The sequence below is a fragment of the Anas platyrhynchos genome, chromosome 1 (assembly GCF_047663525.1).
Source record: "Anas platyrhynchos isolate ZD024472 breed Pekin duck chromosome 1, IASCAAS_PekinDuck_T2T, whole genome shotgun sequence".
NCBI lineage: Eukaryota > Metazoa > Chordata > Aves > Anseriformes > Anatidae > Anas > Anas platyrhynchos.
The window spans coordinates 64,899,934-64,925,746 of NC_092587.1; the positions used below are offsets into that span (position 1 = coordinate 64,899,934).

Below are 25,813 nucleotides of genomic sequence, written 5' to 3' on the forward strand. Positions count from 1 at the left end.
AGCAGGTAAAAATAACACCCTTCATGGCCATGAGAATTTGCCAACTTTAGAAAGGTAATTGTAACCTAGATTCATTAGTCCTCCACTTAAATGCTGATGTATTTACAGTTCAGGACGAAGGGTTTCTGTTACCACAATGCTTTAGCAGTTACAGGTGTCCGTAGTTCCTTGGTTCAAATATTACGTCCTTTAGGACACAGTAATTTGGGTAGCTGCTACCCAGAGCTGTGCTCAAACAGCAATTGGCATGATGAAGCAAAACTTTCTCATCATTGTCTCAGATCAGAGATTTCTTAACTATTGGTGGTGTGGTTTTTTTTTGTTGTTGTTTTGTTTTGTTTTATGTACACGAGAACAGACTTAGGCAGCACAGCTTTTTGATACATTCATATATAAAAGTTTTCCCATTGAATCCAGTGGCACAGCACTGGACCAGAATTTGCTCCTCTGCTGGAGTTTGAAAGGCTGATCTTCATCACAGCTGTGCTTGAGCAGGAAGAAATTTAAAAAGTGTAAGTGTGATGGATCATTTCACTCAGAACTAGTACAATCTTCTGTCCAGACGGTCTTTGATTTTGCATAGCTGTGCAGAGAGAGGGGTGAATAAAAGTTCTCCCTATTGCGATAAAATCTTCATAATGAGCACACAGTTTTCTTGGAGAGTCCATTATTATCCAGTCAGCAGAAAGTCAAAGGTAGTTATTGGTAAAAGGTGATAGATGATTCTTGCTGGCCTGGGGACTGCCTTTCACCTGCCTTGTTTTCAGCTTGTTTTGGCGAGTTCAAGGTAGCCTCGAAATTAACTCACAACACTTCATTTGTGTTTTGACCAACATGGTCTTTCTTTTGTGATATGCAATTTTCAGTAAGCAGTTAGTTGCTGCTTTTCTCCCCATACTCCTTCTGTGTACACTGGTAACTGCATGGGAGCGACACTACATTTTTATTGTCTTTTTTAATCTTGAAGCTGACAACTATTATTGAGGCTGGAAAGATGAGCAAGGTCTTTTGTTCAGTAAGCAACTTTATAAGAAAGTGAATACTTAGATGGTTGGAACAACAAGCTATTAAAAGTGTTAAAGCCCATGCCAGGAGGGAATAGGGATGCTTCCATGAGTGGAAGTCAAGGCTTCTTTCAGCAGAGAAGCAAAGAGCCTAAGGCAGAGTATGCATTTATCCAGTCATCTTCCTCAGGCCGCCAAAAGCTGGGGCTGAGGGAAAGCTGTATTGTTTGGCTAGGTTAGGTCACTCTGACAAGCTTGGGATACTGGAGATGAATTGCTTCCCAGGAGAAAAGGGTCCAGAAGGAAGAGATGGGGTTTGTTGTGGCTTTTGTTTTTGTTCTGCTATCCCTTTCTTGCCTCAAAGGACGAGGCGAGGGTAGTATTGCAAGACTTCACAAATATGAAACAATTGTGTTCACACACGCCCATTTGTATGAATTCCCTTTCGTGTGTGTGTGTGTATTTCAATTTGAAAAGTCAATGAAAACAGTTTGAAAACAGAGCAAAGAGAACACTAGGAGCAGATGCCAAAACTTTCTTTTTCTATTAATTCCAGCACATGGTTCTGAATTATATGTTACTATATGTTTAAATAGCATATATGTTTAAATAGCATAACCTACTCCAAAACAGTCACTCTTCCAGCTTGAAAAGTGTCTTTCCTAGGTTTTCTTTGCTACCAGCACTTTAGCAAGTGTCATGTCTTTCCTTCCTATTCCAAGCCCTTATTATTCTTGAAATAGAAACAATGTCTGCAGCCCCAAGAACACTACACTACACCCACAGAGTTTGCCTTATCCAGCAATCTGCCACTAATATTTTGAGACTCCAGAAAGACAGGAAAGGATACCTCCTTGAATTGTTACTGTACAGTTGTCCTTAACTGAACTGTGCCATCTGAGTTCCCTTTGCAACACTAGTGAAGAAAGTCTCAATGTTTTCCCTCGTGAATCATTTCAGATGCAATTATCTCAGATATCTTGCCATGACTGTGGACCGTTTTGTGACAAAATGTCTGTCGTTTTCTAGGCTGCCTTTAAAATTGGTATAAAACCTTTCATATTTATGAATATTTAATGTTTTTCAATTTTCCTAGCCAATGCCCATGTTTATTAAATGGTAAACATCCACTTTGGGGAGTACTGCTGGTTGTTACAGCTTGTGCTGTGGAAATGGAGATAACCGTGGTGGCCGTCTCCTGGCGCACCGTCGGGTGAAGCCGCGCCTTGTGGGTAGGCTCAGCTGGCGGCAGGGAGCAGTGCATCAACCCTGCCTCTTGAGAGTGGTTCCCAGAAGTGGTCTGACTCAGGCACTGTGCTGAGTCACAAATCCTCCCCTGCTTCCTCCTTGCTCTCAGAAAGTAGTAGTTTTCTTCTGAACTATATTAGCAGAGAAATAATTACCTCCCACACCCTTGGCACTGGCTTAAGTACAGAAATCTGAGTGTGTGTCTCAGGACGGAGGGGAGGGATGGATAGAGTTGAAAGTCCTCTCCTTTCCCTTTTATTCCTGCTCATTCACAGAAGGTCATGTGTATGAGACTCTGCTTGTACTCCTTGGTCAAGCAACATTATAGTGTTGACAAAATATAACCCCTCAAAACCAAAGAAGGAGCAGACTCAGAATATGCTTTCTCCGAAGATCTGAACTGCTAATATGACTAGAAGAAGAAACCACCCTCTCCAGCAAACCAAGTTTCAGCCAAAATTAAAGGCACGTGAAAATGCAAGATAGAGCTGTGCTTGGAAAGGCCCAATTGTTTTTTCTGAGACCAGCCTACCATTAGTTTCCTTGGATATGTTCCACAGCGCAACAATGCCAAGTACATTTTAGCAGCTGGGTCCAGTGCACTTTTTTGTGCCATCTTGCTGAGCATTGGTCAAAATCCAAAAAAGCTTGTAAGTACACAACGGGGTATGTAGGCAATCCCATTGCTTTAGGTGCAAACAGCTACGTGCTTACAGATAAGTGCATTCTTCAATAACTGCCTGAATTGACAAGACACCAACCAGCCTCTCACATGATTGTCTTCCTGAGAGAAAAATACAGCACCATACAATAGTTCTAAACCCCTGCAGCATCCCTGCCAGTGTATTTCCCATAGCTCTGAGAAAGATCTATGTTGCTTGGTACAAGTTCATTTCCTTCGCTCTTCCCCATCCTCCCTACTCCCTAGCTGCGCTCTAAACTTTTGGGTTGACACAGCCCTTGAGAGGCTGAAAAGGGCTTGACCTGGCATAAAAAGCAATGCCGTTCCTATGTAATAAATATTTAAAACATTTTATCAGGGTAAATAAATGCTAAATTCTGTGAGCCCAGGGAATGGCATTAACATGTTTGGCTTACTGAAACATTTATGGAGTCAATGTCAGCCAACAGATTGCAGCCAAGAAGGCTTTTTTTTTTTAAAGGTAAACTAAAGTGCTTTTAAAATAAATACTAAGAGCTGTTTCAGATCTTCAATTATTAACAGAAGAAAAGCGTGGGCTGAAAAACGACAAGCAATCCCTTTTGTGGTGCTTTCCCTAACCCCTGCTCAGTTATCTCTTTGTCCAGCCCAGAGTGAGCTTCCCAAGGCAGATCCTGTGCCTTCTCAGATGTCTGGAAAGTGTCTAGCACATGGAGAGAGCTTCCACAAATGAATAAGTACATTCAGAATGCCAAATATTTGAAAAACATTTCTTTCTATATTTACTTGCCAGGACATAAGTTCAGGGCTCTGTGTTTATGACTGGCCAGCGATAGCACTGCCAGCCTTTGTGAAGCAGTGTGGAAACATAGCCCTTCGCTCTGCTGTGGGAAGGTGGCTATTGGCATCATCTACTTGAAATCCAGAGGGCAGGTTTTGGGTCTGAGCAGGTCACCAGGCATTCTGATTTAATTATGATTATAAGCTGCACAGCTCATTCCTAGGAGTGCCAGCATTACCTCCACAAGGGATAAAGTGCAGAAGGTGTGTCATTGTTTATTATGGAGAGCATCAGGCCATGGGAACTGTGTTGCCACGAGCACCAATGTTGGTTGCAAACTATGTGTTGCAGTGTGCAAAGACTAAGAGCATGCATGGGTTGGAACAGAGAAGTCATTGCTTAGTGAGTTCAGCTGTCTTTTCTTCCTCCGCAAAGGGAAAAAGCATATAGATGTGTGCAGAAGTTCTCATCATTGTTTAGAAAAGGCTTTGTGACTCTGTGTAAGAGGATGATTCACCTTGATTTACCCTGATCAGAAATGCGTCTGATCAGCCACATATCTGCAGCTCAGTTCAGACACTGATCTGCACCTCTCAGTTTCCAGAACACAGTTTTGTTGTGTTTTGAAGTGCCTGTTTTTTATTTAAAAAAAAAAAAAAAAGAAAGAAAGAAAAAGTTTTTCTGTTCTGCCTGCCTATGGCTCTTTCCCTGGTGCTTTCATCCTCCTTCATCTGCTCTCCCTGTTGTCCCCCCTCGCCACTACACAGAGTTTTCTGGTTGTCCAGGCCCAGTTCCTTGTGCCATTCTCTGCAACAGCTATTCATGTTGCAAGTGGCTGCCTGAACTGAGAGTTACAAAGCACCTTACTTGCAGCAACTACATTGCAGCAACTACATTGACAACAATGCAGCGAGCAAGGTCATGCGCATCTATCCATTGTCCTTCTACAAGTAGAATTTGGTACATCTGAGAGGTCATTCTATGGTTTCCAAAGCTGCTACACAGCTAGTGGTTTTAAGTTAATGAAGCTCTCTGAATGCTTTAACGGTAATATATGTGTGCTTGCTAATTACTGGAATTATCTGGATTTGAAGCCATAGTACCTGAATCGGGTGCTGCACAGCACACACATCAATTCATGCTAACAGTGTTCAGTAGCTCATCTCTTCTACAAGGTTGATTTATTTTCCTCAAGAAGCTTTTCTTTAATTAGTCTAGCTGAAGCACCTGTAAATCTTCTGGTGGTGCATGTTCCCTTGGCTGTATGAACTCCTTGTCTTCTCATGCTTTTGGTGCAAGTCTTTGATTTCACAGGCACTGCTGTGTTAACAGAAAGGGCATTGGTTTGTACAGATATTATCTTCTCTGGACATCTGTAGTACGATGAAGCACTTTCATGGCATGAGCAATAATGAAGCTATATTTAAAATGAGAGAGGTTTTTGTTCATCATTGTATCTGTCCTCGCTACCCTCCCAAGAGCCCTGGGTATATCCTATAATGAATATTAAATCAATTAAGTAAAATAATTAAGAGTAAATTACGTAAGACCTGGTATTAGGACTCTTGACCTTGCAATCTTGGCTATGTTTTAGATTAGCAAGGTTCCTAAAATCACTAAAAATGAAGGCCTTTCTGTGCTTTTGTGCAGATTTATTTGAAGACTCAAATATTTTAATCTTCAGAGTTTGGTTGTTGTTTTTTGCAGGTTCATAGTCATCTGCATTATTTTAACTTCCTTGTATTGTTTTTCATTGTCTGGGGGGAAGGTGGGATGTTGCTTTAACTTTCTGGTGAACATCACATTTTCTACTAATGTAAAGTATTGAAGAAATGTTGACGTGCACTGCAGTTCATTTTCTGTATATATTTAGAATTAATAGGCTGAATGAGGTGAGCAGCTAGGGGAAAAGGTTGACTGCTTCATGTAATCACAGCAATATTTTTTCCTAGTGATATTACCTATTCAAAGTAAGTTCCCTGAGGTAACTGAGCAAGCAGAGCATCCTTTTCTCGTATAGGATGAGTTTTGATCCTGTCAGTATTGTACTTCATGTAAGGATCTCTTTGTGAAATCCAGAATATTTCATGTAGAGTATTGCTCCCCTTGGATGTTAGCATGACCCGTTAACAGGTAGATGCACTGACTGCAGACACCTGAAAAAACGTTCTGACTGGAGGAAGCTAGTAGCCCACTTTGGATTACTAGCAGGCAGTGAATGACCTTGCTTGCCTGGGAGCTGACACCACCCTTGATTGCTTCTGTTGAGTTCCATCATGGCTGGGGACCAAACACAAAGACTCAACCTTAGCTGTGAGCTGACGAGCGGATTGCCTGTGAGTAAACATGCTTGTCAAGAGACGTGTCGTTCTTATTAGAAAATATTAAAATTATTTAAAAAGAAAAAAGAGAGAGAGAGAGACGGAATCTAAGATCTTAGATGATAGATTTTAAAAGTTAATTGTTATCACATACTCTCTTGGCAGATGTATAACAGACATTTCCAACTCATGAATCACATTTTTCAAAAATCATAGCTAATATCAACTTCTCTGAGGAGATGACAGCATTTGCAGGAGACATTAATGGCTTCTGGCTCTCAGTCATTGCAAAATCATGATCTTGTAATTGTTCTGATCTGGCTATTTGTAGACTATGGAGTTCTAGAGGTCTCTCGATATTTCCAACATTAATAATTTGCCAATGACAGTGGTTGCCATCACTGCCGCCAGCAATGATAACTTTAAGGCAATGGAAATGCAAATCCTTACTAAAAGCTTCTGAGGCTGGCTTTGTTATTTTGGTTGTACAAACGAGAAAAAGGAGGCAGAGAGGCACATGACTCTGCAGCTTGTGTCAACTGCATCTGAGAGTGCAGCTGCTTAGCACTTTATCAAAGCAGGCTACGAGTCACCTTGCTTGCATGTCACGAGGCCATGCTGCAAATGTTTGGCTTGATTGTGAATAGTACTTATGTGTTAATGATATCTGTATAACAACATTTTGTTCATACCCCTTGCTGGGGACCTGGACCACCTTTGTTACAGAGTCATACCTAAATCCTGGGGCAAAAGCAGCACTGCTGGTTCTGACTCTCCCTTCATTCAGACTGAAGTAAGATGAGGTGGATTTGAAGTGTAGGGAGGTCCCACGATGGCCACAAACTCTCAGTCAGTATGGATTTGGTGGTGTTTCAGCAGCTTAGACTCTGCCTGAGACTGGCTTCACTTCTGGAAGAACCTAAAATCAGAGCAGGGACATGACTTCGGTTTCCCATCTCTTCCCATCCTCTGCGGCAGGGCTCTGTGACAATCCACCATTTGCCCTCTTGCATGTCTCACTGTTCTTGTCCTGCTTCAGTCCTGGTTGTTCTTTTTTTTTTTTTTTCCCCCATGCTTTAACTCTCCCGAATACCATCTGGGAAACACCTTAGGTCAAGAACAGGCAAAACAGCTAAGGTGTTCCCTTTCCAGAGTGGTGGAATTACAGTGGCAGGGAAAGTAATTCAAGTTTTACTTTAGTCTGTGATTCAGACTTCAGGGATAAATTTGTGAAGTGTTGGGAATCTTCTGGAGGGAAGATGCTCTGTAAATGTACATCTTTGCATCATCAAGAAAATGAGTTCAGGTGAGGAGGAACAAGTTAGAAATGACATTATCGTGCAACTTATATTCTCTTTTAGGTACTTCCTCTGAATTTAGTTCTCTTGCTAATAAGTGCTTCTTTCTGTTCTCTCTGCAGGTCTCCAGGTGGTTTTAAACTCAATTATCAAGGCCATGGTCCCTTTGTTGCATATTGCCCTGCTGGTGCTGTTTGTCATTATTATCTATGCTATCATTGGACTGGAGTTATTCATGGGAAAGATGCATAAGACCTGCTACCACGTGCAAGGGGGGCTGATAGGTAAGGGGAATTCTCTGTGATATGGAGCCCTATTCCTTTGCTTTCTATCTTTCAAGTGAAGACTTTCAGCAGTACGAAGCAAGTTTCTGGTGTTGATGTTCTGACGGAAGGGAAGGTTTACGCAGCCATTTGACAGTCTGTATGTCCTAGTGCAAATGGCAGCCAAGTATGAAGCAAACACTTATTAGGATCCTTAAGTGCAGGGAGTGGGAGAAAAAGTATTTTGGTGCTGCTGATCTACCTGCTGCAGTAAAATGAAATCTCCAGGATGAATGGAAATGTCCTTTCTCACAAGACTAGCTCCTTCATTGCTTGAATACTTGATTCGTTGTCTTTAATCTCAATTCTCCCAAACTTCATCCCTCTCAGTGAAAGAAAAACCATTTGAACAGCTTTCTTGGCTCACATCTGTACTGTAGAAACAGAAGACACTGAGGCATTATGCAGACACTCTGCTGGAGACTCGTTGTCATTTACTCATGCCAGTGTGCGGAGAGGGATGCACTGCAGCAGCAATGGCAGAAACTGGAGGTGCTCTGCTCAAAGGCAGACAAAGACAGATGAAGACCCCTCAGGTCCAGATTTTTAAAAACGTGATGAAGCAGCAAGATCATAGATGCCCTTTGCTTAGGTGTATAGGTGAAAAGGAATGTTGGCAACATATGAAGATTTTATGAGGGAGACTCCAGGCACAGCAGAGCATTTGTGCTAGCAGAGAAGATGGGTGGCTGTTGCTCCCTGCTGGGTACCTGTTCAGGGTTTCACAGTAGTGGTTTTTCTGCTCTGCTCCTTGGATGTGAATCACCTTTGATGTAGAGAGACTGTCTGTAACGGTGAGAGTTCAGCTTGCTCATCCTGAGCACTCGGCTTTTGGCTGGTCTGTCAAGGCTACAAGAAAAACTATCAGTTCCTGCTGAGCACAGTAGTGGTTTCTTTAATGTGGCCCTTTGCCACTAAAAGCCAGCCTCAGTCTCAAGCAACAATAACATTACAATGATTTCACCACTAGCAGACTGAGCTGGAAATGAGATGGCATCATGGAAATGATCAATGCTTATATTTTATTACTAATCCTGTGCCCAAACACATCTCTGTTTTAAACCAGCATCATTATGAAGGAATATCTACTTGAGGACCTGTACCCATCTTTTTAAAGCAGTCTGTGACTGTCCTGAGGAGTGCTGCTAATAAGAAAACAAAAGTATATTAATAGAAAAAAACTTTTTTTCATCAATCTATCTGGAAAGAGCTTTGAAATTATTCACAGAAATGATAATTCAAATTTCAAAGTAGTTAATTTGTATTGTCACTCACTCATCTAACCATCTGCTTTTTTTTCATTTGATTTATTCAAATTGAGCAGCAATGATTCCCTGGTGGTGGGCACCAACATTAGGACCTGGTTGTGCTCATAATCAAGACAATATTGTACAACAGGAAATTGCTTCAGAAGTTCTCTATTTTCTGCTTTTCTAATGTTGGCAAATTTCATTTTCTAGAAATGTGACAACTGTAAGGAATTGTCAGTCTTGTTATACAACCTTAAAGTGTATATATCTTTCTCCATACTGTCAATATTACACAGCAGCATCTAATTCTAATACGGCTATTGCTGACATGCTTTGGTGATCAGAACTTTTGAAAACTTCTTTTTTTTTTTTTTTGCCATATAGAATAAGAAAAAAATGTAATTATTTGCTCCTCCACACATAGATACCTGCTTCTGTTATAGATGTAGCATGAGACTCTGAAGTCTGTATTTGAAAAAAAAAAGAAAAAATCTTGCAGGAGCTTTTATGCTTACAAGAATTTTATTTTATTTTTGTAGCATTTTTCCTATACCAAGGCATTTAGGCAGGCTTGTTGGACAGGTTCTGAGATCTCTGGCAACACCTGTACAGAATAAAGAGTGGATAATCGAGCATTAGAGTCTTATAAAGCTTCTGAGTGCCATTGGGCTATTGATAAAATGCCACATAGCTTCTGAACTCCAAAAGAGCAGAGCTCCAGAGACTCCATGCTGTAATTTAGCAGTGCCCAGCACCATATCATCCTATCTCCAGAGCACTGAAGCCTGTCTGCTGCAGGGGTTCAGCCTTCTTCAACAAAATGCCAGTCAGTGCTGCGGTTCTTTTCTGAGATTAACCCAGAGGCCAGGTGACTGCAATATGAAAACACTGGTCATAACATGCAGCCTAAAGAAATGTAATAGATTTGACCTAATGTTCCCTCTCATGTTGAAAGGCATTATTTCTTCCTCCTAGGAGGATGTGTTTAAAAAATACACATTTCAGGTTTGACTGTAAAATTTGACAACATGGCCATTTTTTCTTTTCTTTACGAAAAGAAAAGCACAACAAAACATCCCTATGCCCATTAAAATTAATAGTTCTATGTGTATTTCAAGAGAAAGCTGTCAAATTCACTGAAAAATACATTTGTTAAAATCAGATATCCTTCACTTGCTTATCAGTGTGTCAAAACGCAATTAATTCTCTTCATCTCCTTTTTCTCCCTCCTCTCCTTTAAGATACACCCGCAGAAGATGATCCATCTCCCTGTGCCCCCCAGTCTGCACATGGGCGGCAGTGTCAGAATGGCACCGAATGCAAAGCAGGCTGGGAGGGACCCAAGCACGGCATTACGAACTTTGACAATTTCGCTTTTGCCATGCTGACCGTGTTTCAGTGCATCACGATGGAGGGCTGGACAGATGTACTCTACTGGGTACGTATCCGAAAATGATAAGCTGAAAGGCATGCTCATGTGCTCCATCTGTGTTGAAACTCTGGGGCTTTAGCTTGATCTTTTTTCATGCTTGTTCTAGACAGTGAAGGCATGGTTGCTAGCATGGAGCTTTAATTAACTCATCATATCAGTGAGTGAAATGGGAGGGTTTATATGGTGCAGTTAAATGTAAACATTGACTTTCCATTGAATTATAATGTTGAAAGATGGCACATGGCTTACTAGTTGGCACATGGCTTATTGTTTTGAAGATATGCAATGTACCTTTGTTGACCAGAATGCCATATGAAGACCCTCTCTGCAAGGGCGAACTATTCCTTATGTCTCTGGATTACTGATGTTGAAGTATTTCTAAAAGGCAACTGGGTGCTTTACCCATGGCATTACTGTAACAAAGGCACTATGCTGATCAGCTCACAGGTCTCACAAACCCCTCTTCATGCCAGCACTACTCCTGATGACTTTTATCCTAACACTAATTCTTAACTCTCTCCTTACTCTGGTATTAGTATAAATCTTTGTTACATCTTTAGCCAAAAGATTGCATTCTTTAATCTAAATGCAGATTTTTAAATTAAATCTCATCTTGTCCTTTGCACTAAAACTGGAAATTTCAATGTCTTTTGTTTCTCCTTTGTAATCCCTGACCTGTTAGGGGAATTCAGTGGCAATACAATTATACTATAGGAGTAAAAATCAGATTTGGCCTTTACCTGTAAACCAGATATAAACACTCCTGGATTCAGCTCTTGCCATCAGCTTTTGCAGCAATATGTTATGGTCCAGGCATTTAATCCATGTATAGCTGAGTCTTGACTGCATAGGGGTAACCCTGGACTATGACTGCATCTGACAACTGTCATGTTATGGCACCTGGTTCTCCAAGATGATAGGAATTCCAGTGTAAATAGGACTTGTGCTACAATGCATGATGAAGTTCAGCTGAAGACCCAAAACACGTGAAAGGGTAATCTGGACTAAAGCAGGCTTGCATTGTTAATCAACATCAGCTTCTCTCTTAAACATGAGCCTGAAGCTGTATTCTACCCACCAGTGGGTTAGGGTTTACAAGATTTTCCTTTGAAGATTTAGCTTATCTGCAATAGATATTCTCTGTGTGGAACAGCTAACAGTTGTCTCTTTATCCTCTTAAATTTAGATTAGAACTGTGATTCTAGCTTCCTTCTAATGCCTGAGATAAAGGGCAGAGATCAAACCACAAGGAAAGTCTGAGTCTCAGAACATAAAAATTAGCTTTACTTAAAGAAAGGGTATAAATTAATAAAATAATGGAGAAGAATAGAAGTTAGGTCAGATTAGGAACTGGGCAAAACTACTCTACTGCTCTACTATGGCTATATATAATATACCTGTCTTTTTGTCACGTTTAGCTCACATTCCTCCAATCTCCTGGCACCATCTGTCTTTGTGTGATTGAGAGGATTTATGGGTAGTTCAGAGGAAATAGGAGAAGAGTAAAAGATATCAGAAATAAACATGAAAATAGCTTTGGCAGAGTATGTCATTTAGTATTGTGAAAGCTATCCACAAGTTATCATAATTTTCTCCAAGGGCACGTTTTACAAAAGACCCTGCCAATCCCTGTACTTTTGGGTCCATACGTCATTTACATGACTGGATGTGAATCATTCAGAACTCAGTTATCAGTTATCTAATAAGAGAAGCCAAAAGCATATACTCACTGCTAAATGATTTTCCACCATGACTGCTGCAGATGGTCTGATTTTTTACGGTGTCCCTGCAGCAACCTGGATTTTAGCTGTTGGATTTTGTTTGATATTTAGCCAGCTTTTTTCACTAATTTCCTGAGCGGTTCTTTTTCCTTAAGAAATGATATGGTAAACTGAGACCTGAAATTAATACAAATTGATGGTCATTATTTTTTAAGGGCAACCATATTGTTAGACTTTTAGGATATGACTTTGACAAAACACTTGCCATGGAAACAAAAATATTTGCTATCCTCAGTTCCCAGATATTCCTAGACAACACTACAAAAGCTAGAATTAATGCTGCAGACACAATTTCAGTAACAGGAGGAGTACATTCAGTTTGTGTTTTCTAAAATATATATATGCATATATATATATATATATATATATCACCTGTGTTTAAAAGCTGTGAAATACCAAGTTTGAGTAAATGCTTGAACACCTAAAATGACAGACATACTTAAGCTGCTGTAAACAATCCTAAGAACCTATTGTCCCATATCACTTTTTGCCTCTTTGTTTCATGTATTGACAAAGTGGATAGAAGTTAGCACTGATCAGTGTTTGCCATACAGTAGAGTAGGTATCTGAGATGTGATAGGTATTTCCTTCTGCAAAGAGGTTTGTGCTGCTCTGGGGGCAAATGTTGATTGGAAAGTTACTACAGGGCATGCCTATGAGAAGCACTGTGGTTTTAATATTCATATGTATAAACCATCTCTAAGCATTCACATGGCAATTTCATATGTGGATTTCTCAAACCATTTCTGATACGTTTTATACAGTAAGTTTTATAGTCCATGAAAAGGGCATTCCTGCTTAAGCTAGCCAGATCAACAGAAATAATACTTCTGGATGGTAAAAAATGAAAAAGATGCAGCATTTCAATTTCTGAGAGTGAATGAAAAGTTTTAGTAATTGGGGTAGGATATAGATATGCATTTTAAACTTTGTGTGAGCCACCATTTACTTAGTAGAGCCTGATTCACTCATAGGTCTACTCCCCATCCTTTACCTTTTAAGCCCGTAAGAGTGGACTCATGGTAAAAACCCACTGGAGGCTGTGTCTCCACAAGAGAACGGAGATAGGAGACTATTCTATTCTCAAGTCAACAACAATTCGAAAGATCTTCTGCATCCACAGCAAGGTCATGGAAATTAAAGTTTGCTTTATTAGGAGATACATCTGCACAATTAATTAAATTAAAAATCTAGACTTACATATCTCCTCTCTCCAACTGTGTCCTGAGATAGAGAGTTGATATAAGAAAAGGTTGTCTGTAATTCAGACAATTTTGGGGCTGAATTTTTTGGGTGGTGATTTTAAGTAGTCATTCCTTAAACTTAATGATGTAAACTACTGGATTAATATTAAAAATGCTAAGCATACAAATTTTGAGCTGACTGTTAGGTTCTTAGCTCTTCTGAAATTCAATTTAGATACCAAGTTTTGGGTCTGATACTGCTGAGTTCAGCGTCAAATTTCCAGTTTCAAAAAGTCAGGACCTCACCTTCTATCTACAATGTAAAATCTTTATTATGCTGTCTAGATGTTCCGCATGCAGTCATATGTACAACATGAGGACTTATAGATGGCTGTTTGGGACCTTTGTATCTGTTTTGATGGTTTTCCAAGATCATTGAATGCAGGAAGTTTTCTTTGCACCCTCCTTAAATCTGAAAATAAGATCCTGACCTAAAACTCAATAGAACCATAGAGAAGGTTCTGGGCTGAATTACTTGGCTGGAAATGTTTAGCCAGTGGAGCAATTCCATTGTTTTGAACTTTTCTGTAAGTGCTTTCCAATTATATCTTCCTATTTCCTGAAATACAGCTTTTGAAAGGTACCTAGATTCCTCTCAGTGGGAATGGAGGCACCTTCACATATTTCAGCATGTTACCCTGAAAAATAAACAAGTAAAGTCATGAAATTCATGCCTGTTTTATGCCACCCTTTTCAAGGTTAATCCTGCATGTTTAAAAGTTAGAAAGCTGTATGACCTTCCACAAACCCTGGACTCTTAATCCACTGAAGTAGCATTTCAAATTTTACCTTCAGTTTCCAGCTTCCTTCTTCACGCTTCCCCTCATGTCTCCTTCAGCTTTTCACATCTGTAGTGTCTCTTTCATGGAGTACTGCTTCCCAGCCTGTGATCCACATGCTAACAAAAAGATAATCAGAGACAGGAAAGCAATAAACTTTTATTCCCTAGAAGGACTTGACATCAATAAGATCAATACACTTTCCAATCTCCTCTCTCACTCAACAGATAAGATTTGTGAATAGATTGGCTTCTTTTGAAATGCAAAAGAGAAATGTTAGGAAAAACAGTTTGACACTTCTATAGTGTCAGGTAAGATAATTGCTTATAAGGAGGCAATTTTTAAACGTAAAATAACCATATTGGACAAGATGAAAATCTTTGCTAAGCAACCTCATTTACTTTATGCTGAAGAAATGATCTTTGTTGAAGGAAGTGTTAAGTGTAGGAGCGCATTTACTACACTGCCTCAACCTTTCAAGGCTTATTTTGTCCCAGTAAAACTGCCGGGTGGCAGTCGCACATGCAGTCAGATCACAGAATCATCTGATCTGACAAGGACATCTACACATCATGATTTTTTCTTATGCATTGTAGAAAGATTGAATATTTTATTCTCGAGACCCTTCCTAAAGTGTGATCAGCCAGCCTCAACAGTTCGCTCCTTTGTGCAGGCACCAAGGCCCATTTTTGAGGACCCCTCAGTCTTGGGAGCTCTCAGCAGCAGGTGTAAAGCCAAATGTTACAAATTGAGTCATTTGGTGTTTAGTAATCAGTCTCTGCTGCAGTCCGTTATTTCTTATTGTCCTGTTGACTCAGGAGGAAAACAAATCCCCGTGCAGTTTCTAACAACCTATTTAAGTATTTGTAGGCATTTGTTGTGTCTGCTTAATCTTTTTCTAATCTGAGCAGATTTGGTTCTTTCAACCTTCCCTAATGGCACTTCCTTTTAATTATTTTTAATCAATTTGTTACTGTCCTTCAGGGAAGTTTCACTTCTGAGTTAAAAACAACTTGGACTGTGCCCTGTCTCTAGAAAGGCTTTTATCTTTGTGTGAAATCTGCTTTCTGCAGCTGGAGCCCTGTGACACTGCATGCAAGACTGTCTACTGCCGCCTCAGTTCTAAGTGCCTGGTCTCTCCATTCCCCTGCAATTAAGCAATCATACACATAAAAGAAAACAGAGTACAGAGCAAATGCAAAATGCAACAGAACATGGTTGCATTGGGCTGTTCATATTGCTGGGTAATGGAGAACCTTGACCTGGGATGTTTTGCATACAGCTTGGCCATTGCACCTTAAATTCTAGGATTGAATAATTCTACTTTATCTACTCAATGATTATTAAATATTAATAATGAGCAGTTGCAAGCCTGCCATCATTTCTGGAATATTGGCTTTGTCCCATGTTGTTTGGGCAGTGCATCAGAATGCTTGGTTGAGTCCCTGAAAATAACATCCAGTGCCTCCAGGGACAGTTTACCTCAAGGCTCTGACTGTAAACTGAAGACTGTGGTATTATTATAGATGGACTAGAGCCAGCTCTGGATCAGATCCAGAGCACTAACCTGTCTCTGGAATAAATGCCTGAACTGGCACGTAGTAGATTGACTCCCTCAAATTTAACTGAACAATCCTTGGTACGCTTGCCCAGTCTGTAGACAAGAAAACATTTTAGTAATCTAAGATAGGACAGCAGAGCTGCCACAGTGGAGTCTGACTGAATCAGTCAAAGCTTTCAGAAGCATCACATCCCCAAAGACAGCATGTACTAGATGCAGTGGGTTAGACAGGCTGTACTGGAAGACCCTCCTATCTCTGACTCTGAGAGATCGTACCTCCAAGAGTCACAAAATGGAGCTTGAAACTGGAGCTCATGGTCACCTTTACAATACCTGAGATTAAATTAAAATAGGAAACAAACTGGACAACAGGTATTATTTACTTTGCTGACAGCATTGAAATATCCCAAGCTTTTCTCATCCCTCCACAGCTTGTTGCAGCCAATGAGGAAGATGTGAGGAATACAGTGATATTGCCACAAAGTGGAAGGTGTTAAATGCAGAGCTGCAACCCCCAATTTTTCCCAGCTGTGTTTTTCATTCTAACCATTTATTCTTGCAGTGCTTAGTCTTGATTTAGTAAGGCTTTCCACACAAGAGAATGATCTGATTCTAAGAATATATCTGTCTACATGTTTCCATGGCGTTTATTCCCCATCCACCCCCATCCCTCCAAGGAAGTGCTCGGCTTTTATTGTTGTGGGGTTGAGGTTTTTTAATCATCTTTTTGACAGGGTTTGGCATGGATGTGAAAAATTAACAAAGACAAGCACGCAAGTATGAGCAACCCATCTCTGGGATTGCAGAGGTTATTTCTTCTCCTTCTGCTGTAACAGTGGTGGGTAAGGGAAGAGGGACCACAGTTCAGAGCACTGAAGGGCCACAGCATTAATGCAATAAGAAAAAAAGCAGTGTCCATACTTAATTTGCATAAATGCTGACCTGAATTTGTTTCCTTTTTCTCATGAACAACTGCACATGCAACTGTCATGGTTGCCTATACTGCTGCCTTGAACATAACAGCAGTGACTTGCTGTTTGCCACCTGTCACAAAAATCTGCTGCTGAACATTTGCTTTTTGCAAAAGGGACATTTATTTTGTGAAATGAAGTTTTCATGAGCCCTTCAGGCCTCAACTTTGGGCCTCTCAGCCCTCTTCCTCTGTATGAAAAGAAGCTATCTATTAAAAATAAGCTTCTTCGTGGGATGGTTAAAGGGGTGTTAGTGAAGACCTCTGCCCAGTGCTCCTGCGTGGGAAGGACCTCTTTAATTGCTCTGTCTTTCTGTTGCCCTTTCTCTATTCTTTCTTCTTTTGTTCTTCCTTAGGCTCTTTCCTAATTACTGCTATCTAATCACCACAGAGACCTTTCTTGTCTTTATTCTTTAATCTTTTATCCCAGAGCTATAAAATTAAGAGCAAAGCTACTGGGACACTTCTAAGTGTCTTAGGATTTTGAGTGCCTCTGTTTGTGGGTGCGCAGTTTGGGCCATACTACCAGTTTTTCAAGAACTGATGATCACTGCCTTCTGAAGTAATCGTCTTCAGAGGTGTTAAGTTTGGACCCAGATCTACTAGGCAGTTTCACAAATAACAGGCTTTGGTTCATTATCTAGTCCATGGGAAAGAAAAAGGGTGGGGGATATGCCTAAGGTCAGAACACAAGTGGTGGCTCGAGTACTGACGATTTATAATCCTTGAGTTTAATTTTGTTTCAACATCTTGTTTTCAAGATGTAAGGCAATGCAACTAGTCCCTTGCCAATCTCAGTGTGAAAAAGTAAGTCTTTTCCTCTCTGTGCAGAGAATTGGTCAACCAATACTGTCTTTTTTCATTGATTTCAGCGGGATTTCTGCCTAAGTGGTACTTGCAGGCTCTCTGATAGGTGGTCATGATGTCATAGCATATAGTTTAGCTGCTCTCATGGCATCCTCTACAGCTGTTGTCTTCAAAATTCAGTCCTATGAACTGTGTTCAAATTGGAGGGCTAAAAATGCTGGACATGTTTCCCTAAATCTGCAAAGTGACCAGAATTACTAAATGAAGGGTTTGGGGCTCAGACAGGGTACTTGATACCACAGAACATCCCTAGTGTGGATTTTTAAAGCATATCTAGAAGTCAGTCCTGGACATTGTGCTCATTTTGTCTACATGGTGTTTCTGATAAGATCCACAAGAAAAAGAAAAGGGGCAGCCTTGTTGGCTGATACACAGTTGCAAGTCGTTCAGATTCTGTGATAGTTATTTCTTCAGCATACCTCTAGTACGTAAGTGGGTAGCGTGCCTATCAGATGAAGACTTATTAGCGGTGTGCTATGAGATCTAAATATCAGGCATTTTATCTGAGATTTTTGTGTGTGATTTCACAACTGAAAGCTGGATTCATCGTCTAAAATATAGACTGGATTTCTAGCGATATCATAAATTGAGGAACTGGCTACAAAGGCAAGTGGGATACACCGATCAAGTGCAAAAAAAAAGAATCAATAGTGCTGCCTCCCCTTAGTAAAGAAGGTAGTGATTATCTACAGCTTACAGTACTGTTTTTCATTATCTTTATTTTTAAGGACTTAATTGACTATGTAAATCAATGAACAGTATGTGCTCGTGTATTCCCGTGCATACAGCAATCAGTGCTGGTCTGATATACTTGTGGTAGAATTTGCTACCAGACTGCACTGAGATAAATAGAAGCCTTTCTAAAATAGCAGTACAATAAAACAGGCAGAAAATCCTTTCTGGATAATCAGCCATGCAAATGTAAATAGAAAATAAACAGAGACAGGAAGGGAAAGCCCAGAATTCTAAGATGAAATGAAATCTTTAGATTTGGAAACCCACCATCCTAGGGGATATTTCCATGCTTGAAATCAGCGTTTTATTCTTTTGGAGTGAATTTCCAAAGCCTTTAAAAGATGAAAAGGTTTTTAAATAACTAAGCAGCAGTAAGAGATGGAACTGCTGCAGTAAAGAAAGAACTGTGAGCCCTTTGGCTAAATAGCCTTTGGGCTTTTGGATGACTTTTTCAAAGATCAACCTTTTCCTTTTCAAGGGAAAAAAAAAAAAAGCTGTATGCACTTAACATAGGAACAAGGCAACACATGCAAAGCTCTGTTACTTTTGCCTCAGGAGGCCTAAATTTAAATCCTGATTAAGTCTCACAAGTCACAATAATTTTTGGAGGTCACTACACGGCATTTCTGCAACTTGTAAATTCACCCAACAAGCTAACCCAGTCGTGTAATCAGCCTCATGAGAGCATAGGGAGCCTTAATGGGTGATGGTTTCTGTACAGGGATCTGACTTCAGCAGAACACTGGAGACAGTTCAATAACATGACTCTCCTCTAAGTAGATCTACTGCTCAGGAGGCAAAAAGAGTAGTTCAGTAAGAAGGCAAAGGTAATGCCACTATTGATGTTAGCAGTTCAGTAGGGACAATAAGGAAAAATGGTCTGTCAGCTACCTGTATCAATGAGCAAAATGGATCAAGAGCCAGGGGCATGGCATACTAGACTCCAAGCTATGTTTGTGGAAAGTCATGGAGACCTGCCCAGTCTGGGCGTTTTATCTGTCAAAGTTCTGCCTGGGTCAGTGCATCATCTGTTCTTTTGCAGCTGGTCTGTATGGCCCAGTCAGTCTCAATGCAGACAGAGGGTGACCTGAAACACCTTATAAAATAAAATAAAATAAAATAAAATAAAATAAAATAAAATAAAGCCAGCAAACAAACAAAAAACACACTTTTGTTTAGAGGTAATTATTTTCATCCTCAAAATGCAACAGATCCAGTGCACTACAGAATAAGAGTTGCTTCATAACTTGGCAATAAATGAATATCAAGATTTGTCTTTGGGTAAAAACAGACCAAAGAAAAATTTAAAACTAAAATGCATGTATGCAAATATATGGCTGAGACCTTGCTATATAGAAGGATTTTGATTTGCAGTTACTTGTCCATTTGAATTTCTGTTTTGGAAGTTTGCATTGGGGGTTTTGGATGTTGGGTTCCAAAGAATTATTGTTAGGCTGCTATCACTGCTAGAACAGTAATTCAGAAGGGGTGAGTACTCTGAAATCAGTGGGTCGCTTTGTTCAACCTCCTACTTTGTTCTAGAAGCACTGGAATCAGCCCATGGCTGACTCATTTTAATGCTTTTCATTCAACTCTCTCCAGTGTTGCCCTCAAGGATGTCAGTGTGCTCTGTACACTGAAGGATGAGTTCTGATCTTCCACTGGCGCAGTTTCAGTTCTCTGCCTTCAGTGAAGTTAATCTAGACTTAACACTTTGGCAAAAGAGGTCTACACATCCAAGCACAGAAACCAAGGGCTGCAAAGACAGTTGTGATACGGAACACCATGAATCTGCCTGTGTTTTCTATGCAGTGCTATAGGTTTTATTGGAAACAGTTCGTGTAGCTGAAACTGGAGAGGGAACTGACATGAACTGGCCAGGCCACAAACATTGATGGCCTCTTTCATAGCAAAATCCTTCTCAGGCCTGCTTTTCTGAGACTGATTCCCCTCTAGCTTACTTTGTTTCTGGAATGTCAGGGTATCTGGACTGGCAGTGACCACACATGAGTGACTTTTCTATACGACTTTTCCAAAATGAACTTTGAAGAAGAAACAGTTATAATTGTTCTTTCCTAGCTACCTAGGAACAGAAGCAACCATGAGTAATCAATTATGATACCAATAGTTCTTCCTTAAGTCTCAGTGGAAGACATGCTCTGATTGATTCTAAAGTGCATGGACAAGTGTTCTATGCTAAACTGAATTGAAATATATTGAAAAAAAGGGTTGTTTGTTTTTGTGGTTTTCTGATTTCAGTTGTTTGGTTTTTATTTTGCCTTTTTTTTTCCCTCTTTTACATATTAAACCTCGAGAAAGAGGGTGAGGTGGCAAAGCAAGAGGCTTGTTGGAGCTCTGAATTAAATTGCCTTTGATGTAAGAAATTCTAGCTGTGTAAATAATGTTTGCAGTAGGAGTTCAGAATCCCTGTATTGCCAAACACTCTGCAGAGGTACATAGTTCCCTCCATTAAATAATAATAATAATAATAATAATAATAATAATAATAATAATAATAATAATAATAATAATAATAATAATAATAATAATAATAATAATAATAATATAACCACACGTGGTACATGTATTATTCCACTATTATTTTTGTTTTCCCACCCTTAGTATAATTGACTACAGGAATTTCCCAGTGATACTTGCACTAACAATTCAATATACTTAGGTTATGTCGGCAAAATCCACTTTTCAGGTAGTTGACTTGCCATGGTAACCTGTGCCCCTTTGGGACATTACTGATACTAATAGATTTTGCAACTTGGTGAAATCAAAACTAAGTAACACTGTTGTTTTCTTCAAATCAAAAGAGAGCCTAACGTTATCTGTTTTGAAATGGTAAGTGTGGTCAAATGCCAGCAACCTTTAGCAGTAGAAGGAAGGACAGTAGACTTGTGTGAAGGCCACTTAAAATTATGGATTTAATTAAGACAGTAGTAAACAGACCCATGTCAATATTCCCCCTACCTCTTCTGCAAGCACAAACTACCATGCCGTAGAAATATGGGATCAGTGAGCATTTTCAAAACAAATAGCTTGCAGTGGAAAAAGTTCAGCTCAATCATTGTGTACCACAGACATTTTGACCTGCTGGTATTTGAATGCAAATTTTAATTCTCTTCCCACTCTCAGACAGAGACCTCATATTTCCCATAATAGCTCAGCCTGTTAAAGAACAACCGACGGCAAAAAACAATGGGCACCCAGACCAAGAACAGATGAAATATGAATATAGAAAGTTACCAAAGAATGAAAGGGTATCATGGAGTCCAGTGGCTATACAGTGGAGGGTAAAAAATGCAGTGGAAGGATTCATTGTCAATATTATGTTATCAGCAATCTGGGGCTAGATGATTGAAAATTGTTACTTTTTTTATGTCTCAGACCTTATACAGCCTTTCCCAGCTGCAGAAGGGGGCATATCCATAGAAAGGTGGGGCCATATTTAATGAGTGATGAAAATATAACTCAGTGCTGCTATAAAGAAATAAGCTTGGCATATTCTATCAGTAGCAATGCACTTCCTGCATACTATGTGCAACAAAAATAAAATACCATTTGCTTCATATCTTTTATGTTTTCTTCATTGGAGGGAGTTCATATAAAGACAAAATGCCATTCCACTGTGACTGTATACTTGCAGAGAAGTTCAAGTAGCTATTCTACATGTTTTCAGTTTGTCTGCCATCAAGCAGCTGACAGTTAGAAGGTTGTGTTTCAGGATCTCTACGGTAGCCTTGTTCTTCCACAGATTGCCATAGCCTGGTAGGGCCCTTCTGCAGGATTCCCGCTTTTATACTAACCAAGAATTTCAAGCCAGTCAAGGCGTACTATTTTCAGGAGTGTGTGCTCTTGTGACTCTGAAATTGAGCCTGGCACTGCTTTCAATTGTCTTCTTCATAGAGCAGTGTGGGAAGCTTGGTCAGTTGTGGATACTTCAATGTCTTATCAAGAAAATTGGGCAGTATAGCAGTGAATTATAGCTATACCCAAAGTGTTTTTTTATAAAATGAGCAATGAATTAATGTTCTTCTGGATCAGAGAAGGTGTCCTTCAGTGACACTTCAGGACATCTAGACCAGATAAAACATAGTCTTTGCTAACAGGATTGAAGAGGCAACCTCTGCAGACTCCATCTTTTCATATGTCTGCTTGTTTCCCCTTCTCTCTTCTGTACTCATCTTGCATTGTTTCCCTTGATGTTTCTGTTGTCTTTATCAAGGCAGTCCTTTCTCAGTAAATGTGTCCATTCAGCTCCTGCGGAGAGTTCAGAACAAATTGCTAATATTTCTGGCTCAGGTGGAATTTCAATTTGCTCTTTCTGTCACTATACAACACATAGAACAATCGGGGAACCAAGGTGCATGTAGGAATTTTGGAACACTGCAGATTATTCTTCCTACATTATTTGCTTTCATCTACACTGACCATATACCAGAAAAACCTGTCTGGAGCATTTTTTGCTCTGTTTTACGATCCCTGTGCACTTGTCTTCACCCAGCTCTGTCTTGCCTGTGTCCTGAAGACACTCTGAAAAAGGATTCTAGCTGTCTATTTGCACATACAAAATTTGTAAAATTCCATAATTGAGGTTAGACAGTAAGAAGAGACTTATAAATGCTTGGAGATGACAGCTGAGCTTAAAACTTGCCTTCCCCTTAAGAACTTCAAAATAAAGCAAATATGATTGTCAAAACAAATAATTTTTAGCACGAGCAACTAATCAAGTTCTGCTCCTTCCTTTGAGTGTTATCAGACTGAGCCTGGGGTGAACACTCCAGTCTCTTCTTTGCATCCATCTGATAGTGTCAGCTACAAAATACAGAGTATTTCAGAATGGTTGTAAGGAGCACCTGTGGCTTACAGTCCTTTTAAGACCATTAGAATGTCAATGCTTAGAAAGAAATTCTCCCCAGAATAAGAGCAAAGGCATCTGGAGTCCTTTGCTTATATTTTATGCCATTCATAAGAAATTTTATTCTATTGTTTCCAAACCCATAAAAGTAAGTCTAGTTCCTTTTTTTTTTATTATTCCTTTTTAATATATATTTTTGCTTATTTGGGGAGGTTGTAATTTTTTCACCCCCTTCTTTCTCCTTTACCTTGAGTCAGCTCTGAAACCTTCAATTCCCACTCCTTATCACCTGTCTTTAAGACTCAGGAAGGCTTAAAGTATTTCAAGTTGACAAGATAAATGATAATATTTCTCGTGATGCACTAGAATGTCTAGACTGAAATGCTTAAATCTTTTGCTTGAACCAATGATTTTGTAATTTCTTAGTCACTGTGTACACAAAACTTCTAATTTTATGGAGCTTTTTTCCCCTGGGAATTTCAGAAAATGAGCTCTTTATCATATATTTCTCCCAGTCCTGTGCCTCATCCAGTTCAAGCAGAGCACTTACGCATATCAGTTCAATTCTGCTGGTAACAATAATATTGACCGTTGGCTTTAATGGAATTACTCATATGCTGTAAATTATGCACATACATGAGTACTGGATTAAAAACCAACCAAGCGAAGACAACTAATTAGATTTCAAATATTGAAGGATCTGCAAGGTGGAATTTTCATCCTTAGGATAATAATGCAGTAAGTCTAAATCCATCTTTAAAGACATATGGTGGGTAATAAACATGCACCTTTTCTTGCTCCTTCTGTGAATGGTGAAGTCAGACAGACACAAACTGTATATAGACTTACTTGAGGTGTATGTAAAGACCAAGCAGGGATTTCTAAAGCAAGAATGTGCTTTTTTCATGTTGTTATTGACAAGGTGTGTATGAGCCTTAAAGCATTCAGGTTCCAAGCACAATAGCAGATTCAGAATCTGAAGGATTTCAGTGCTATATAATCAATCTCACAGTTTGTCCCACAAGTTAGAAGTGCTTATGGAACTTGACATATATAGAAAGCCAATTTTCGTACTGTGTCTCTTTATAATCCCTCATTCAAATCTTCTTCGGGCCTCTTTTTAGCATTAATAGTTTTGTGAAAAAGTTAGGAATTGTGAATAACAATGAATAATTTCCTTGTTAAAAGTAATTTCAGATTAGTGTAATTTATAATAAATTGCCAAATGCATAATTAATATATTTAGCACATTACATGGAAGAAGCAGTATAACATATACAGGACCTGGCAACCTGACCTAGTGGGTGGCATCCCTGCCCATGGCAGGGGGGTTGGAACTATGTGATCTTCAAGCTCCCTTCCAACCCAAGCTGTTCTGTGATTCTATAACTGTTCGGAGGTCAAAGAAGAATACAGCATGCAGGACTTGTTACCAGATCTAACCAGCAATGCTAAATTCCTGAAAATGCAGAGGTTGGTTTGTTTGCATCACAGTCTGAATAGTCAAAGACCAATTAACTAGAATAACATGCTCAGAAGAGCATGACCACTAAAGACCAGTTGTCAGATGCCTTAGATCTCTAAGGAGATGTTGAGAGAAAGGAAGGAATCAGACCTTTCACATCGCACATCCTCAGAGTGCTCTGTTTACTAGGAAGAGCTCTTAAAGTAAAGAGAACAAGAACGTCAGAGCCAAGGTTTTCCTAAGTCTGAATCAGCTTTGCAGTTAAAAAGTTAACCAGAAATGAAGGATTTATTGAACAAATTGTTTCTTTTTTGTTTGCTGAGCAGCCTCAAAAATCATGCTATCACCATTTACATTTGTTAGTTGGATGTTTTTAGGAGCTGCTAGCTCCCTTTTGTTCATTTGGGATGAGTATTTTTTTCCACAGATGTTTCTGCAGATGTGATATCTCTAGAATGAGGAAAGGTATCAAAAAGTATCTTTCAGTTTTGCTTCTTCACTGTATTGATTTATCTGGACACTTTCTAGCAAATCATCCTGCCTTAATTACTTCTGAAGGATTGCATCAATTTTATCAGACCATTTTAGTTCACTGACTGGATGAATGCAAAGCATTTTAGTCAGTCAATGTCAAGTTTAAAAAAAAAAAAAAGTTTAAAAAGTTAAAAAAAAAAAAAAGTAAACCTTTAACAATTGTGAAGCAGTATGAAGTATAATGGAAGAAGAAATAACAGAAGAACCTAGGGTTTACTGACTGCGTCTAATGTAGATTCTTCTTGAATATGCTCAACACAGCTGTAGCAGTAAAGGGTGAGGCTCCATCCTTGGTTTATTTTAATTGTTTTTGTGCTTGACTTATGACTAAAGAAGTTTGGGGGAAACACTTTTCCCTCACAATGTAAGGCAATGCATTATCCAATAAAAAAAGTTTCTGATGCTGTTTGAGCAGAGTTTAAAGTCGTAGTTCCAGAAGCATATGAGAATAAATTACATTTACCTAAATATTCATGGAAAGAGAAGGAAAGAGGGGGTGAAAAGGGAAAAAAAAAATACAAATCTTTCCATTTTGTAATTGAACAGTGATAAATATCTAGGTCTCATGTTAATATGTATATACATGGTCATTTATGTATCACCTGTAAGTAGGGTACCATTTGATCTATAATCAAAGCTAAGGAAACAACTTCTACAAATCCTTAAAGTTCTGAAAGTGCTTTTCCCAAAAC

At 39.4% G+C, this 25,813-nt stretch overlaps 1 protein-coding gene across 47 annotated transcripts in view; it reads left to right on the forward strand.

The window, feature by feature from the left end:
• Positions 1-25,813, forward strand: part of CACNA1C (calcium voltage-gated channel subunit alpha1 C) — a 476,569-nt gene that overhangs the window by 294,467 nt on the left and 156,289 nt on the right. For 45 of the 47 annotated variants that reach the window (XM_072039979.1, XM_027463118.3, XM_027463184.3 and 42 more), the window contains exons 6-7: positions 7,436-7,597; positions 10,128-10,324. In XM_072039979.1, coding sequence (XP_071896080.1) covers positions 7,436-7,597; positions 10,128-10,324 — 359 coding nt within the window. Of the gene's footprint in view, positions 1-7,435; positions 7,598-10,127; positions 10,325-25,813 lie in introns of those variants that run through there. The other 2 variants (XM_072039974.1, XM_072039973.1) reach the window with 2 other exon arrangements.